The following is a 15445-nucleotide window of genomic DNA, read 5'->3' as shown; positions in this document are numbered from 1 at the left end:
TTTGAATTAGCATTGGATTGAAGATACTCTGGCCAGCTGCCTCCAGTAATGAGGTTCCTGATTAATTTTATGCACACGTGCAATTTTCTCAGCCCTGTTCCATAGAATAGTAGTGTTGCATCATAACTCTTCTGGAAGAAATTTGCCACTGCATCAAATTCTGAAGGCATATGAAAAAAATTTAAAGATCGGCCTAATAGCTTTCAGTCTAAATGCATATCAGATGACATACTGATAGTGTAGTTTGTCATGTAAAGCAACACTGAGTAGAGTAGTACATGCAATGTAATGGAATTTCTTGTTTCTTTTCCCTACGCCCCTCAAGGGTTTATGTTTCTGTATCTACAAGTTTAAATCGGTTGCTTTAATTTTGATTTGTTATTTTTCCTTTTTAACTCATATTTCTATTACTACTTAAAACTTTCCCTAAATACTTTGAAACATTGCAATACTATAAGGATAGCATTGCATTCCTCAGAAAAATTCTGTAGTGACAGGACAAGGTGTAATGGCTATAAACTGAAAGAGGCTAGATGAGATATAAGGAAGGTATTCTACGCTGTGAGGGTGGTGAGGCACTGAAACAGGTTGTCCAGAGAAGTTGCAGATGCCACATCCCTGGAAGTGTTCAAGGCCAGTTTGGATGGAGCTCTGAACAACCTGGTCTACTGGAAGGTGTCCCTGCCCATGGTGGGGGGGTTGGAATTAGATGATCTTTAAGGTCCCTACCAACCCAAAGCATTCTATGATTTGGCCATACCAGAACAGCCTGACTGTCCAACACATCAGTTAATAAAAGTGGCATAACATAATTCTGGCTGATTACAAGATTTTTTTGACCTGACAGTTTTATAGTGGCTTCATCGTGGAAGGTCCTGATCCCTATAGAGAGGGGCCCAAAAGGCAATGATATTGTTTCAGCACATAGTTACCTGTGCCTAAGAGGGTAAGATATATGAGACTACTCCATAATAGGGCTGAACCCCAAACTGACTGTTGCTGGGGGGAGCAATTAAATATAGGTCTGATGATAAAGCAGCCACATCAGTAATTATGTGGAGCCAGTGCTTAGTGGATGGAATAAGCCAACAGTGAGCCAAACGGTCTGTTTTAACGGACAAGTTGAGGGGCTAAGGTAGATCTATAGGGCCATTGATTGGAAAGTATACATCAGTGACTCCATCCTCAAAGAGCTGCACAGGCTTAATGATTTATTAATTTTGAAGTTTACCTACAAGATGAAAGCCACTAGCAGACTCCACTTGGTGACATTTTGTATATAGCAAAATTAGAGTAGTGGAAGCCAAGCAACTGTGGTAATGTCTGACTGCCCAGGTAGTTTGGAATCAGCTCAGAGGAGCTGTGGGAGGGATCCTTTATTTATGTTCTCCTTGCTAGTGATATATTTTCTTTCCTTCTCTGTGCAGGCGTCATCGCAGTGGTGATCTTCACCATCCTGTGCACCTTGGTGTTCCTGATCCGCTACATGTTTCGCCACAAGGGAACCTACCACACCAATGAGGCCAAAGGGGCAGAGTCAGCTGAGAGCGCTGATGCTGCCATCATGAACAATGACCCCAACTTCACGGAGACCATTGATGAGAGCAAGAAGGAATGGCTTATCTAAGCCCACAGGGATGGGGCCAGGGGTGGGTTATGAGCTGGGACAGGGTGGGACAGGGATGACTCTTGCAGTGGGAAGAGAACACTCTGCGTCGGACACTTGAGCACACATATGGTGAAAAGATCAGCACAACTGGAGAAGCAAGTAACAGGAAAATACCACTGAGACTGGAGGAATAAAAAATAATATCTCAAGCATTTATGAAAAAATACTTTTTAATAAGTATTTACAGGAAATTGCCCCTTCTGTATCCAAACAACTATAACAAAGAGCAATTTTGCAGCTTCAGCATCGGTTAAAATTTTCAGTAATACCTGTATATTTCTGTGTGTGTATAGAGGTGTTCTGGATACCCATGACAAGAAATGGGGCTGGTTTTTTACATTTTTTAAAAGCTGTTTAAAACATGAGTAGTTCTGCTCTGAGAAGAAGTGGCAGACCTTTCTTATCGGCATTGTGTACTTTCATAGCTGGCCACTTCCCCACAGGCTGCCTTCAGCGCCACACCTTGACCGCATCACAGTTCGTTTTGGTGGTGTTGAACCGGGGGTTCAGAGCTGGGGAAGGGACACAGGGGTGAGGAATAATGCAAATCAGACTTGCCAGTGTTTCAGTGTGTCATCAGCCCCTGACAGCCCTGGCAGGATCTATCTTCTTGACCCAGACACTTCACTGATTACTTACAATTCTCATCAGTGATGTAAAAATACTGTTACTATGATGACTACTACTACTACCACCGGAGAGGACGATCATAAAGCACAGAAAGCTTTGGGGTCTTTATTATTATTACTATTATTATCATTTTGTTGGTCTCTGAGGGAGGATGATGCTGTGTGAGTCTGTAGACCTAGTCTGTTCCTGTGTCTTTGGCTATGGCACTGGTGACCTGAGGCACACGCCAGTTTAAACTCAGCTCTGCCTATGACGTATCCGCATATACTGTACTTAGGTGTAAGCATTGTAGTAGGGAATTAGAGCCAGACTTTGTTTGCTTCTCTCTCTTTTTTATAGGCTGTCACAGAAATACTAGTACAGCTCCTGTCAATGCATTTGAACCCACAGACTTCACATAATGCTTTTTTTCCAACTCTAGCATAGCAATTTATTTTTTAAATCCTTTTTTTCAGTCCGCTTGCAAGAAAAGCCTCTGCTGACAGTGTTCACACAGGCAGGAAGGTGAGGTGAAGGAGGCTTGCAAACTATGCCCAGGGAGTGTGTGAGAAACACACAGTGCACAGTGGGGAATTACTTTTCAATACAGAGATTTACCCGAACTATTCTGCTGTCTTTGTAAAGCATTTGTAAGAATAGCAAGGCCAATGCCAAATGCAGCATTGCACCCCATGTCGTATCTTGGACCAGCTAAGCTGTAGGTATTGCCTGAAAAGCAGGCGGTCAACTTGTAGGAAAGGGAAAGGGGCAGCCTGAAGACTTAATATCTTGTGATGGCAATAACATAGCTTTAGCTTGCCCTCTGCAGAGGATCGTGGTTCTCAAGTGGTCTGATTTGGCAGGAATCTGAAGCCTTAATGGGCAGGTTTTACAGTGGAACAGAATTAAGGAATGGGTGGATCTATTATAGGGCATTTGCTGTGTGCTAAAAGAACTGAAACAATGCTAAGAATTTTCCTTTAAAAGTATTTATGCTTGTGACAGGAATAGATTTGCTTTTATCTTTAATATTGCTGGCATGTACGGATTTAATCCATATTTCTGTACAAGAAGGATTTATTTTTCACCCAAATCTTCAATCTGCTACACTGAGCAGTGCTGACATCTTTAATTTCCTTATCTTTTTGGTTATATCTTTCATTATTCTAGCAGATGCTTTAAAATGAGGGAAAAGAAATCATAGAGGGGGAAGAAAATATTGGAGTCTTACCAGACAAGGAATTTATAAGCACAGTTTGTCAGACATGCAAGGCCACATAGTTAAGGTTTTATGGATGAAAGGCTAAAGTCATCTTCTGGATTCACTGAACATAGATAGATACCAGAGCAAACCAAACCCATTGATTTCTTCTGTTTATGGATTTGGAATTAGCATACAAACATTTGCTGGTTTTGAAAAAAAAAAAAATTACTGTTTCTCAGGTAACATGTGGCAGAGGGGTTCAGGTAGGCATAAAAATCACCTCTGTCACTCTTCTCTGCAGTCTTTTGCCCTGCCTCCAATATTAACCTCTCCCTGTCTTATGTTTAATTGAGCAGATGAGTCTTTATTCTTCTTTAATCATGGGTGTTAAATAGGTGTCCACCCCTTGGAGAGTATCAGTGAGGGATGCCTCTAGCCTGCACCACTAACTGCTCTGCAAAATACATAGAAGTCACAGGTGTCTTTGAAAAGGCATTCTCTTTTCTATATTATGTTTAAGTTTATTTTAATGGTATTTTAGTCTGCTCTTTAAAACATCCTTGCCTGCAACTGTAAGTTACCAAAAGAAGCAAATCTAGCCTCATTTGCATAGATTGGGATTTGATTTGCAGCAAAAATTTACTTACAAATCTGAACACAATATCTGGGGGGAAGATCAGACTTATGTATCCTGAGAGACTGGAGTCCTCTTCTGCTTCACGTGGAAGAGACAGACTTAGCAGCTACCATGCAAATTTGCCAAATGCCTCAACATGGCACTAGAGGGGAAAGATGGCTCCATCTCTGTGCCTAACTGGGTACCTGGCGAAGCTAGGGGTGGGACAGGGTTATGGCAGCAAGGCCTGTGACAACTCTTCACTGATTTTCTAAAGATTGCCAAGTGACAACCTGTAAGCAAGAATTTCACAAGCAGTATTTGTAAATTAATGTCTTAAATTTGAAAAAAAAAAAAAAAAAGAACATTTTGAATTTCTGAAATCACGTTGCAAGCCTCTGCTTCCCTCCATTGACTGGAACCATGGGCCTTTATGTTAAGTTCATTTGCACTGTGTTAAAATGTTGATAATCTTCACTCTTGTCATTATTTTCATGGTACAGTACTTTCATGACTTTAGAAAATCTTTTAATTATTGGAATTCTTGTTTCTCCTTAAACTAGACATTAGACATGATATTATAGACTAGCAGCTAGTATCTGTATAGGCTTTTGGTGACTGCAGGTGAATTCCTAACTGTCTGCTTTGTATTTCATTTTTGAGAATGGCCTGTGTTTATTAGCCGTGGTCGTTCAACTATCTAGCAGTGAAGCGGGAGCAGGCGCAGAGAAGTAGCTTGTATGTTTTGCTATTCTGAGGATTTCTTCCTCTGCAAGCCTATTAATGAAGGTTGAAACAGCTTCCATAGTTTATTTCACTCACTCGTGCCAAAAATCCATGTTGTTTAACATATAATGTCCACTTGCCTGTAGTAGGAAAGACAGTTGGAGGGGAGATTGGATCTCACTTTTGTAAAACTCTGTACTTTCCCCAAAGAATATTAAAATAATCAGTCTGACTTTTATCCCCTCTTCTTAGCTGCTTCACCTGTTTGAACTGTGCAGGAAAATGTAACTTCTTGTGCTGGTGGGGGAATCAAAGTGTCCCAGTTGTGCTTCTAAAATGTTCATTACTGATTCCACAGGAATCAATAGCAAAGTTGCTGCCAGTGATGGAGAGAGCAAGACTGGGCAGGAGAGTGGGGCTCTCAGTGTTAGTGAAATAATATAAGCAATATTTCGATTCTTATTCACAATACACGCAGACCACCACATAATCTGTCATGGAGCTGACAAAACCATGGAGACAAAACGGTGGAAAACTGATTTTGATGTCAACCCAGTTTTGAGGGGAAATCCACAATCCAATCTGGCGGTTTTGAAACAAGTCTTTCACGCACTGCTTATTCCGTATATACTGATAGAAAATTCAGATGCATTAAAAAGGAATATGTATCTTTAATTGGTACTGAGGCATATCTGCATTGTATTTTTCTTGTCTGAAACACGACTTGTACCATTTATATCTCCTCTAGCATTTACCACTTCAAAGATAAGGCAGCATTTTAATGTCATGCTCTAAGTAGCATGATGTATGTGAAAGGACATGATAAATATTTTTGTAAGACTGCCAAAGCAATGGTGTATATGTATAGGTTTATTGTAGTGATAAGAATTCAGTTTAAGAGTTTAGTAAATAATTATTGTACTTAAAACAGTGTCCTTTAATGGTAGATGAATCTAATTTCCAGGGTATCTGTTGAAATATGAAGCTATCTCAGCTTGACAAGCAGTAGCTTTTAGTATGGTTTCTCCACATAGCAATTTTGTATTCCAGCAAGCATGGTGATCCTGAACAGTTGACATTTTGAAAAGTGGAACCTAAATTCTGTTAATCAGATTCCATTTTCCATCCTAGAGAAACAAAGCAGAAATCTTGCATTTTAAATTTAACAGCACGTAAACTAGAATAAGAGAAAGACAACATGTATGTACACTTAATATCTTCTTTGAATGTCTTTCCTTTTAACTAAAGTTCTAGTAGAAACCAGATGGGTTAATTAAAAAAAAAAAAACTAGAAAGAAAGAATTAATTAATTAATTGTCCTAACAGCTGTTTCCTTGCACTTTGTATATTCTGATCATTTTCTGTATTTTTATCTTCTCTAGTGCCAGGAAATTAGTTTGGAAAGGACTGAAGCTGGAAAGGCCTCCTAAGAAAAGACCCACAGTACATTAAAAAGGGACTTCAGAACACAGTAATGCATAGTAAGAGAGGGTGCTAAAACCAGGGAAGATTTACTGAAGTGCAAGTATGTTCCTCCTGTATCAGGCAGCCCTGGTTACCTGTTATGGCGGAGAATCTCAGGCAGTGTAAATCTGTACTAGTTGAGGTGCTCCAAGTGTAGAGTTTTGGTAGAAATAAAACTACTGTCTTTCTGATGTTTTTCCTTTTATGATCATTTTGCAGATTGCGGCAAGAAGTCTGCCATCAATTCTTCTCACATTTGTTATTGCAGGCTCTATGGCATTGCGAGTTTCACAAGACTTACACACTACTGAGTGTAAATGGCTGTGTGAGTTGTTTGCCTTCCTTTCCTGCCATAGCTCTGTCCTTTATTAACGTGAGCCTTTCATTGAAATCAAGAAAAATGTATGCCCACCTCAGCAGACTTCTGTCTGTTCCTTTATTTAATAAACTACCTTATCGGGCTTTTAAAAGTTTTTATGATGTGAAGCATTTTATAAAAGAACTATGTTAAGTGCACTTGAATGGAGAGTGTGAAATCCAGGCAAAGAAGCATCAGTGCAACAACCACCCAGGTCAAAAGGATTGTGCTTGTCCCAATCTGTTGCTCTGCCTGCAGTATGAATTGCCTTAACCACGGACCCAAAGCCCTGGCTCCATCCAAGACCTTAACTTATTTTACAGAAAATAATAGTGGCAAAGTCCTGGTTTTATGCCTTGTTTTTGTGACCATGTTTTGGTGTTCATTTGAACTGTCTTTGTAACCCCTAGAAGAAAAGTCGCACTTTTTACAGGAATATTTTTCATTTATATAGGAAAGCTCTAGAACAAAGAGATGGGAGTGAAGGTTCAGGTTTCAAGTCCTTCTCGTACTTGTACCTGTGACAAAAAGAAGAATCTTCTTGCTGTCACCGTGTGTATTTCACTGCAGCCAGAAGTGTACGGGTGTGCACACATACCTCTGAAATCTAAGGCTACTTGGGATGCAGTGACTACAGCTTTTGGGTAATTACTGCCATAATGTGGGTATATGGTAGATATGATACCAAACTTCAAATCCATGAGTGTGTAGTGCTAGCAAAATCAGTCACTCTTGAAATTAAGTACAATTTTGGAATAAATCCGACTTCACTCTACAGAAATAGGCACATACGATGGTTCAAATGAGAGCAGACTTGGACCTGGTTACCAAAAAGCATTTATTTAACAATCTGTAACACAAATCTTTTAACACCCTACTTAACTCTGACTTTCACATATAGGCAGGCTTCTTCCTTCACCACTGTCCTTAAAGCCCTGATGATGCCAGCAGCTCAAGAGCCATGAAAAGTTGTCAGTTTGTGGTTTCTTTACAAAAGTTTTGGTTTTTCTTAAAAAATGTCACTTCATGTAAAAAAAAAAAAAAAAGATGTTTGGTATCAATAGGGTCTTTCACAAAGAAGTGTTTCTTCTGACTCTTTTCCGTTTCCAAAACATTATATGAGAAAAGTTAAGCAATTATTCCACGTGATACAAAACACAACCAGGTAAGACACACTGCAAATATTTGAAGAATCCAGTAACAAATGTAGTACATCCTGTTCCTTCTCTGATGCAGCACTTTCCAATAATGTCTACTTATGTTTCCACTGCTATTTTCTTCCTAAATTGGAAAATATCTGGACTAAACAACAAACATAAAAGAAAAGTATGTACCGTTGGTTTTACCATAGATTAATGTTCTTGCTAGGTATGTAATAGGGTAATAATAGCAAATGTTTTTTCCTCAGATTTCAGAGCATTAATTCTGCTATCTCCAAAGGTCAGAGATGCACTATCAGCACATTAACTATTAGAAACTAGAGGTATTTATACTAATAATATTGAAGAACTGGCAACCTGGATTCTAGCAATGGGCTGCTCTAAGAAATTCCCATTTATTGAAAACCCATATCAAGGCAAGTGGATGACATTTGCTGACAAATAAGAAAAGTAAATTACTGGAATGCCACTACAGCAGAAATTATTTGAGGGGGTGTTTAGCGTGCTGAACAATAAACTATATCAGAAGGAGTTTCTTCTTGTCCTCCAGTTGGGGATCTGGGGTAAGAACAGTGCCACAGCTAGTTAAATACCACTGTGTGTATTACTTTTTTGGCCAAAGTATTGGAGCTCCTGTCTTTCACATGCTTTAAAATAGGCTGTTGCAAGCATACAGCTGAAGATGTGAAACTTTAACAAGCAGCTCTAGGCTGCTGGTTAGAGCACAGGATCAGAAGTCCTAAGCTCTTCTACCTGCTGGTCTGTCCTTGCTTAGATGACAGTTCTCAGATGTGTTGCTGCCTGTCTCTCTGTTGTCCTTTTTCCCCCATCTAACAGAACCACAGAACAGCCCAGACTGGAAGGGAGCTTAAAAAACCTTCTGCTACAGCCTTTCATGGGAAAAGGAACCTAGAGAATATTATCTTGTGTCCTGCCCAGGCTTGATTTTCTCCTCACTGACTCCATTTTCAGGGCTGTAGGCTATCAACAGGCTCTTTTAGACAGACTAAAAGTCACTGGAGCAAGTTAGCAGACTTTTGAATTAGCCAGAAAGCAATAACTTTAGATGACTCATGTCAGGTGGAAGCAGGCTTCATCTGGAAAATTTCCAGTCTAACGGCTCTCCTACATTTAGTCACGGCATTGATTACCTTACAGCAACCAGTCAAGCCAATGCTTCATTTCTTTCAAAGCCATGTGGAGATAAATGAACTTGGCTGAATAAAGACAAGGTAGCCATCCTCTGTATGCTAATCTTTATTCTCTAAACTGTGCATCATCATGCTTATGGTTTGTGTGTCACTGAAGGAGTCTGACATTGGCACAGTCAATAAACTGTTCACAAGCTGGTCCAACAGCCCCATATTGCTGTGTCTTAAAAATCTCCTTCCAGTAAATGTTTAAAAATAAATCTATGGGTTGCCCTCCTAAATCATTGGACACAGGATTGGCAGCTAGTTGTCATTTATTTCTATTAGAAAATCAAGGCCTGTCAGCAGAGTTTTCTTGTGTAAATTGCACTAAGATGTCTCCTTTCCAAACCTCCCACCCACCACTCCAAGGCCAGCACAGAACAAAACTAGTTGACAGTTCTGGGTGTTTTCTGTCTCTTCCTCTACTTTACAAAAGTTTCCTTTCACTGATAAATTCATTGCATTTCACTGTCATCTTTAAACTCCTCCCTAGCAATGCTTCCTGCTTTGAGAAAGCGAAGCTTCTCACCTTCCTAATATGTGACTACTGTAGTGGGAGAGTTGTAAGCCACTAAATTCCTATCATTTGTTGTATTTGCAGCTGGTTTTTATCTATTTATAGTACACAGTGACTGAAAGTAAAAGTTTGGGTTCTGCCATCTGCAGCATTAATATATAAGTTGTTTGTATGTGTTCCAAAATCACAGCACCACCTGGCAAAGAGAGTCTGAGAACAAGGCATCTACACTTCATTCCATTAAGCATACTCCCTTTCTTTTGCTTGGCTTAAATTTTCCCAAGAGATATCGGTATTAAAATAAATGTCCAGCAAAAGCCAGCTTCTGTTTTTCTTAGGGCCACAAGATGTCAGAATTAACCCACAGCCACTCCTTTCCCTTGTGCTTTTGTGGCACATACATGAGGCTGCTGGTAGCCTCCAAAAGAGGACACAAAAATAGTGACATCTAGAAAGCCTCTAGTGGTTTTCATCTCTTTATTAGCACATCCAAGAAAATTCTCGGCATTGTTTATTAAAGAATTTTATTTTCATTGGACCAGCAACTTAGAGAGGGGAAAAATTGCTTTTGTAGTTGGAGTACCTGAGATATTATACTCACCCCATTGTAACTCCTGCATTGTGTGCTCTTTTGAAGCTCCATATCTTTGACTAAGATATGGAATCAGAGTCACATGAATAAAGAAGGCTAAGGCATCATTTGATACCCATTAGCTCTTTGAAGTATTTGATTCCCATTAGCTCTTTGAAGCCAGGGAACTGGCTTTCCACAAATATGTTTTGTGTGGTTGATCTCACTCATACAGTGGTAAGGAGGATCTTCTTTTTTGCCTTGCTCTTCAGTGGATAAAGACCAATCAGAGGGCTGGGCAGGTGTCACATAAAGTATCTTCAGTCCTAGTGACATGATCCATATGTTGAGCATCCTGAGTCCAGGAGTTCCTCTGATACAACAGCATGTTTTGCCACAATATTCCTGAAAAGCTTCAGCTCCTCAACAATGCTGCTACCCCATTTGACTAGTGCTGAATAACAGAAGCCTGCTGGAAATGGTCTGTACTGACTTAATTCTACACGCGGATGCCAACCTTAACTAAGAGCGCTTTGCTTCATGGGGATTAAATAGATTCCCCCACCACTAACAAGTGCTTGGGATGTGCTCAGTCTGAAGCTTCTTACTGACATATATAAATAAAGATATAGAAATAAATAGATATTTTTATGGAGATGTTTTATAAGTGGCCTTTTCTTTCTGCATGGTAATTATTGCCAAACTCTTGTAATTTAGGAGCTACGGAGTGGCTGGTTCTGCAGTTTAGAAAGCAAACAGCTGTCTCTGTTGCAAGGGGGGAATTTGGGTATGGGCTTGGATTTTGTTTTTTATTATTCAGCTTTAATTTGCATGGTTTGGATTTGGGTTTTGCCTTGGTGTCTTTTTGGATTTTTTTTTTCTTTCCTCATTGGTTCTCTGGCAGGGACATATTGGGCTCAAGCAGGAACTTATTTCTCAGTCTTTGAGAGACGTGTTGAAGCCATCAGTGCCATAGAACACTTCAGAAACACCTGCCTTGCACAGCCCACAATGCTGATCAGCGTGAGGGCCTCAAAACACACTTTCTTTAGCAAGCTATTGGTATTTCCACAACTTAGTGAGGTGCTCCTACTCCTCTGGCATTGTTTGGCAAGATAGCAAGGTAGCAACAGCTGGGCTATGATTGTCTCGTCATGAGCAGGAAAAGGGGTCAGCGGAGACTGAGACACAAGTGAGGATTCATAAATATAGCAGTAGCAAAAGACTGTCAAAATTGCTACTGAGGCAGGTCATTTCACTTCCTCTTTTCCTTCACTCTTTTTTCTAAAAAATACTCTCCGTTTATATGCCACATCCAAGTAACACAACTCGACCGGCCAGCCAGCTCTCAGTAACCTGGGCTCTTGGTTACAGGTAGAAATTCAGTTGTGCTTTCTTATCCATCTCTCTCCAGCTGCTGTGGAGCAGTCTGTACCCTTGAAAGGACCAGGGCCATTAGCTATTAGGAAAGCAAAACCAGTTTCTCATCCTTTCCTTCCAAACAGGCTGACAGCCAATCCCAGGTTTATGTGCCTACAAAGCTGGCCCGATTTCCTGGCAGGTGAACCAAGACCTTATCTGTCTGCAGTTATTCTAGTCCACAGGTTTCCTTCTTGAGCACAATTTTCCCATGGGAAGCATAACCAGGATACGACGATTACCCTGCTTAAACAAAAACGTGTATATTAAAAAAACAATCCTAATCAAAAAGTATAGTGTATCTGAGATTCCTCTGTTATAGACATTTAGTCTGCAGATTTATGGCTACATTTGCTATGTTATGCTTGAATAAATATATAATTCATTGAAATACACAAGACTGATAAAAGTAATATGATCTCTTTAAGGAGAATAAACTGTTTGTAAATTTATAAAGAGTATAATCTGTTAGGCCTTATTTGAAGTATGTACTGTGGTTTGGTAAAAGTACAACATTAAAAGAGCCTTGCCAGATGAGGATTGGGGGTTTTTGTGTGTTTGCGTGTACGGTTGCTTTTCAATATTTGAAATCTTCATTTAACAAAAACAAGCTTGACCGGCTGGGTGTATAAAAGCCTGAGATGATGTGCAGAGCGCTCTTCAGATTTCTGAGTGCAGAAGCTCCAGGGAGGGGACAGGTGAATCAACTTTCCTGAACAATTTAGATCCCATTTTGTTTGGAAACTGAAATGGCTGCAAGAACCACTGACGGGCTGAGATTTTTAAAGGACAATTTGATAAAATTAAATAACACTAAGAGTTCAGACTAATGCTGCTACTGGACATCCAACTGGTGTTTATTTAATGGGAGAAAGATCTAGGGAAGCTTTAGGCACCTTCAGAGCAAGAGCTGGTGTGCCATAGGCTACATTCATGCAAATCTGTCCCCGCAGCCCCTATACACTTCTGTCCTGTTTGAGTGGAGTGTGTCCATCCCTGCCCAAGACATACCACATGCATTTGAATAATGAATACTATCACTCACGAGACTAATCATAAGGGGAACAGCCATCCTAGACGTTGCTCTCCCTGCAGATGTCCCCATGCATGCCTGCGATGCAGACCAGCAGCAGCTTTGTGGTACAGGATGGACTAGGACTCCTGCTTCTCCTGTCGCCTCTCCTTCAGTGTGCAGCCCAGCTGACACCCACAGGTACTGAGGACATACCATTGCTGCCTGGGTGTTTGCGCCAACACAACGCCTGGCTGTGTCTTTGTGAAAGGTTTTAGGTTTTCTTAGTGAAAGACCTCAGTTGGCTCCTCATTGCAGGTAACTCTTCCACTTCCCCACCACTATGTGTAACTCAGCCAGAAGGAAAAAAAAAAAAAGGTCTGCTGAGGCATTTGAGGGGACAGAGAATCTCATTTCTGACAGCCCTCTGGTTTGTTAATTGAAAGTCAGGAGCTGACTCCAGCCTTTGAGGGATGTAGCCCAGGGTAGGTTGGATCAAAAGTGCATCTCATGCTGTAGCCTGGTTTTGTTGTGCTGAAAAGCAGATGCCTAGAGACAACAGTAACGAGATAAGTACATAGCACAGTGTACTTGTGAAACTTCCCCAAAAAAGCCTCTCAGCAGCCAAACACATGCAGTTTCAGGACTTTCTGAGCCAGAGGTGTTTTTATATGTTTAGTCATCTCTTTCATGCCTGCTCACCATGTGTGTGTGCAGAACAAGTGGGATCTCCTCACAACTCCAGCCATTTCAAAAAAAACAACTAGCAATTAAGCAAGATGGAAATTTTTTTCTTTATATTTGCTTACTAATGAAACAACCTTCCCTTAAAGCAGAGATGCAAAATACAATTTTCAAATCTAATTTGTGCTCTGCACGGTCCCAATTACATCTCTGTAAAGATCACTGCATTTTATAATGATACACTGAGCACAAACTGCATAGTCTCGATACCCAGATAAACCTGCAGCTGTGTGAATTGAGTCCTTACCAGTAATTCCCATCACCATCTAATAAGATTTGTAAGTTGATCCCACGTTGTATATGTACTAAAAGAATGATTTTTATCTCTAACTTCCTCATCTATCAGTGTCCATGGATAGTTGTGTTTCCTGTGTGAGAGATAGGCAGATGTTTTCTTTTGGGGTTGACTGATGTTGTCCCTTGTTTAAAGACAGACCCCCAGCAGCACATCTGCAGGTCCCCAAACCCTGCCTCAGCTTCAATCTGAAGAGCCGCAACTTTTGGGGGAGAGGTGCAGGTCCCCCCTGTCCTGACAGCTGTGCAGCAAGAGCTGCCATGGGGGACATGCTGGGGTGCTGGGTGGGCTTAAAGTAGGGAGAGGCAGCACAGGTGAGGGCCAGGATGCTTCCTGGTGGAAGAGCAAGACAACAGACTTCAGGGACAGCAGAAAGACAGATTTGCTTTTCCCTGAGGCCCTAAAAGAGGCTTTCTCGAGTTTGCTGCAACCCAGGGGAGTCTTGGAAAGTTGTTGAACTGAGGGCAAGCATGAAAGAAAAGAGCTGCCACGGGAAGGCAATGCAGGAAAGGGAAAATACACTTTCCTTCTGTTCTGGATCACCCATCAAAGCTGAGAGGTTTTTTTTGTTTACTTTGCTTTATTTTCAGAAGTTTCCTTGTGCTAACTTGGTTCTAAATGAAACTCGACTGCATGGTGGACCAGCACCTTTGGTATATTCACATTGAGAAAGAACTACCTCAGAGTCCTGGCTGACTTGTTTCTGTTCCCATTTAAACCAAGACAAGCCAGAGGTGCCTGACTTCTCCAAACCTCTCCATTCCTATTTATCTTTAACTATCTCTGTGGTGTTTCATGATGTATTCCTGCAGAAATCTCTTCCAGGGGTAGAGTTTTACCTCACCTTGATGACCAGTCTTGTCTAAATCCTGCAAGCATGGCAGTACCCTACAGGGGTTCCCAGCTGCCAGAGCTGTTGTCACCATAGACTCAAAAGCCACTAAAAAGAGCAAAAGATAGCAACACTTATGGCTTCAGTTCTCCCACTAGCCTTTTTGCTACTTCCTCATGATACACATGGCTTTTTGTGTGCTTCCATTTTGTTAGTATCCTTAAACACACAGCAGATTAAACACTGGTTGTCCTTAAACTGTGGTTAACACACTCAGATTCTATTTTCAATTGAAAGCCCTGAAGGTCCTGAAGAGTTTCAGCCAGCCCTCTCCCCTTCAACAGGGGTGAAGTTCATTGATGCTGAAAATGCACCTTTGTGGTGCCTGCTTATCTAATGAGGTCGGGTCTTTCTGACAGCTGTTTCCCAGAAGTGTTAGGAAGGCAACCCTCACTATCTGGGAAAAAGATTCCTAAACCTGAACATTACTGATGGTTTGGGCACTAAGGTGAGGCAAATAACTGCGCAGATACAGCAGTTTCAAATTGCTAAGTATCTTAGCAGGATACAGTGAAAGGAAGAGTAGAAGCAAAAGATTTAGCTGCTTGATTTGATTTATAAGGGCTATGGTAAAGATGCATTTTAAATCCTATCAAACATTAAGTCTCAGGATTCAATGAGACAGGATTTGACTTTGCGGAGTTGTGCTGGGTAAGCCTGCTAATCTCCAGATCCTTCAGTTGTTTCATGATGGGATATGGTAAGTAGGTTAGCATTACTGGCTTTTCTCCATTTCCAGATGCTGGCACATGTTTATTTATCTGGATAAGAAATGAAGTGAAAGTGCTACTTTTGTGTGTAAAAGGGATTTGGGGGGAAATACATCCTAGTCTTTTGAAAGGAGGCTTAAGGGACAGGAATTCAAACTGTAAGGCTTATTTACTAAGTTCGAAATTTTTTTGAAAGCCAGGGAGAGAGCAGTCCCTTAGATGGTCAAGGGAGGAAGGAGCAGGAGACAGCATGGTTTCTAGAAGCTTTCTCATATGCCCCAGTCTG

General features: G+C 40.8%; 1 protein-coding gene across 1 annotated transcript in view; it reads left to right on the top strand.

Annotated features, from left to right (window-relative positions):
* Nucleotides 1-12004, top strand: part of CNTNAP2 (contactin associated protein 2) — a 1069322-nt gene extending 1057318 nt beyond the window's left edge. Inside the window, exon 24 of the mRNA XM_009568467.2 lies at nt 1428-12004. Coding sequence (XP_009566762.1) covers nt 1428-1627 — 200 coding nt within the window. The 3' untranslated portion in view covers nt 1628-12004. The remainder of the gene's footprint in view (nt 1-1427) is intronic.
* The last annotated feature ends 3441 nt before the right edge of the window (nt 12005-15445 follow it).

Source organism: Cuculus canorus, chromosome 2, assembly GCF_017976375.1.
Source record: "Cuculus canorus isolate bCucCan1 chromosome 2, bCucCan1.pri, whole genome shotgun sequence".
Classification (NCBI taxonomy): Eukaryota; Metazoa; Chordata; class Aves; order Cuculiformes; family Cuculidae; genus Cuculus; species Cuculus canorus.
The sequence above is the reverse complement of the archived record's forward strand: the minus strand, read 5'-3'. Positions and strand labels throughout refer to the sequence as shown.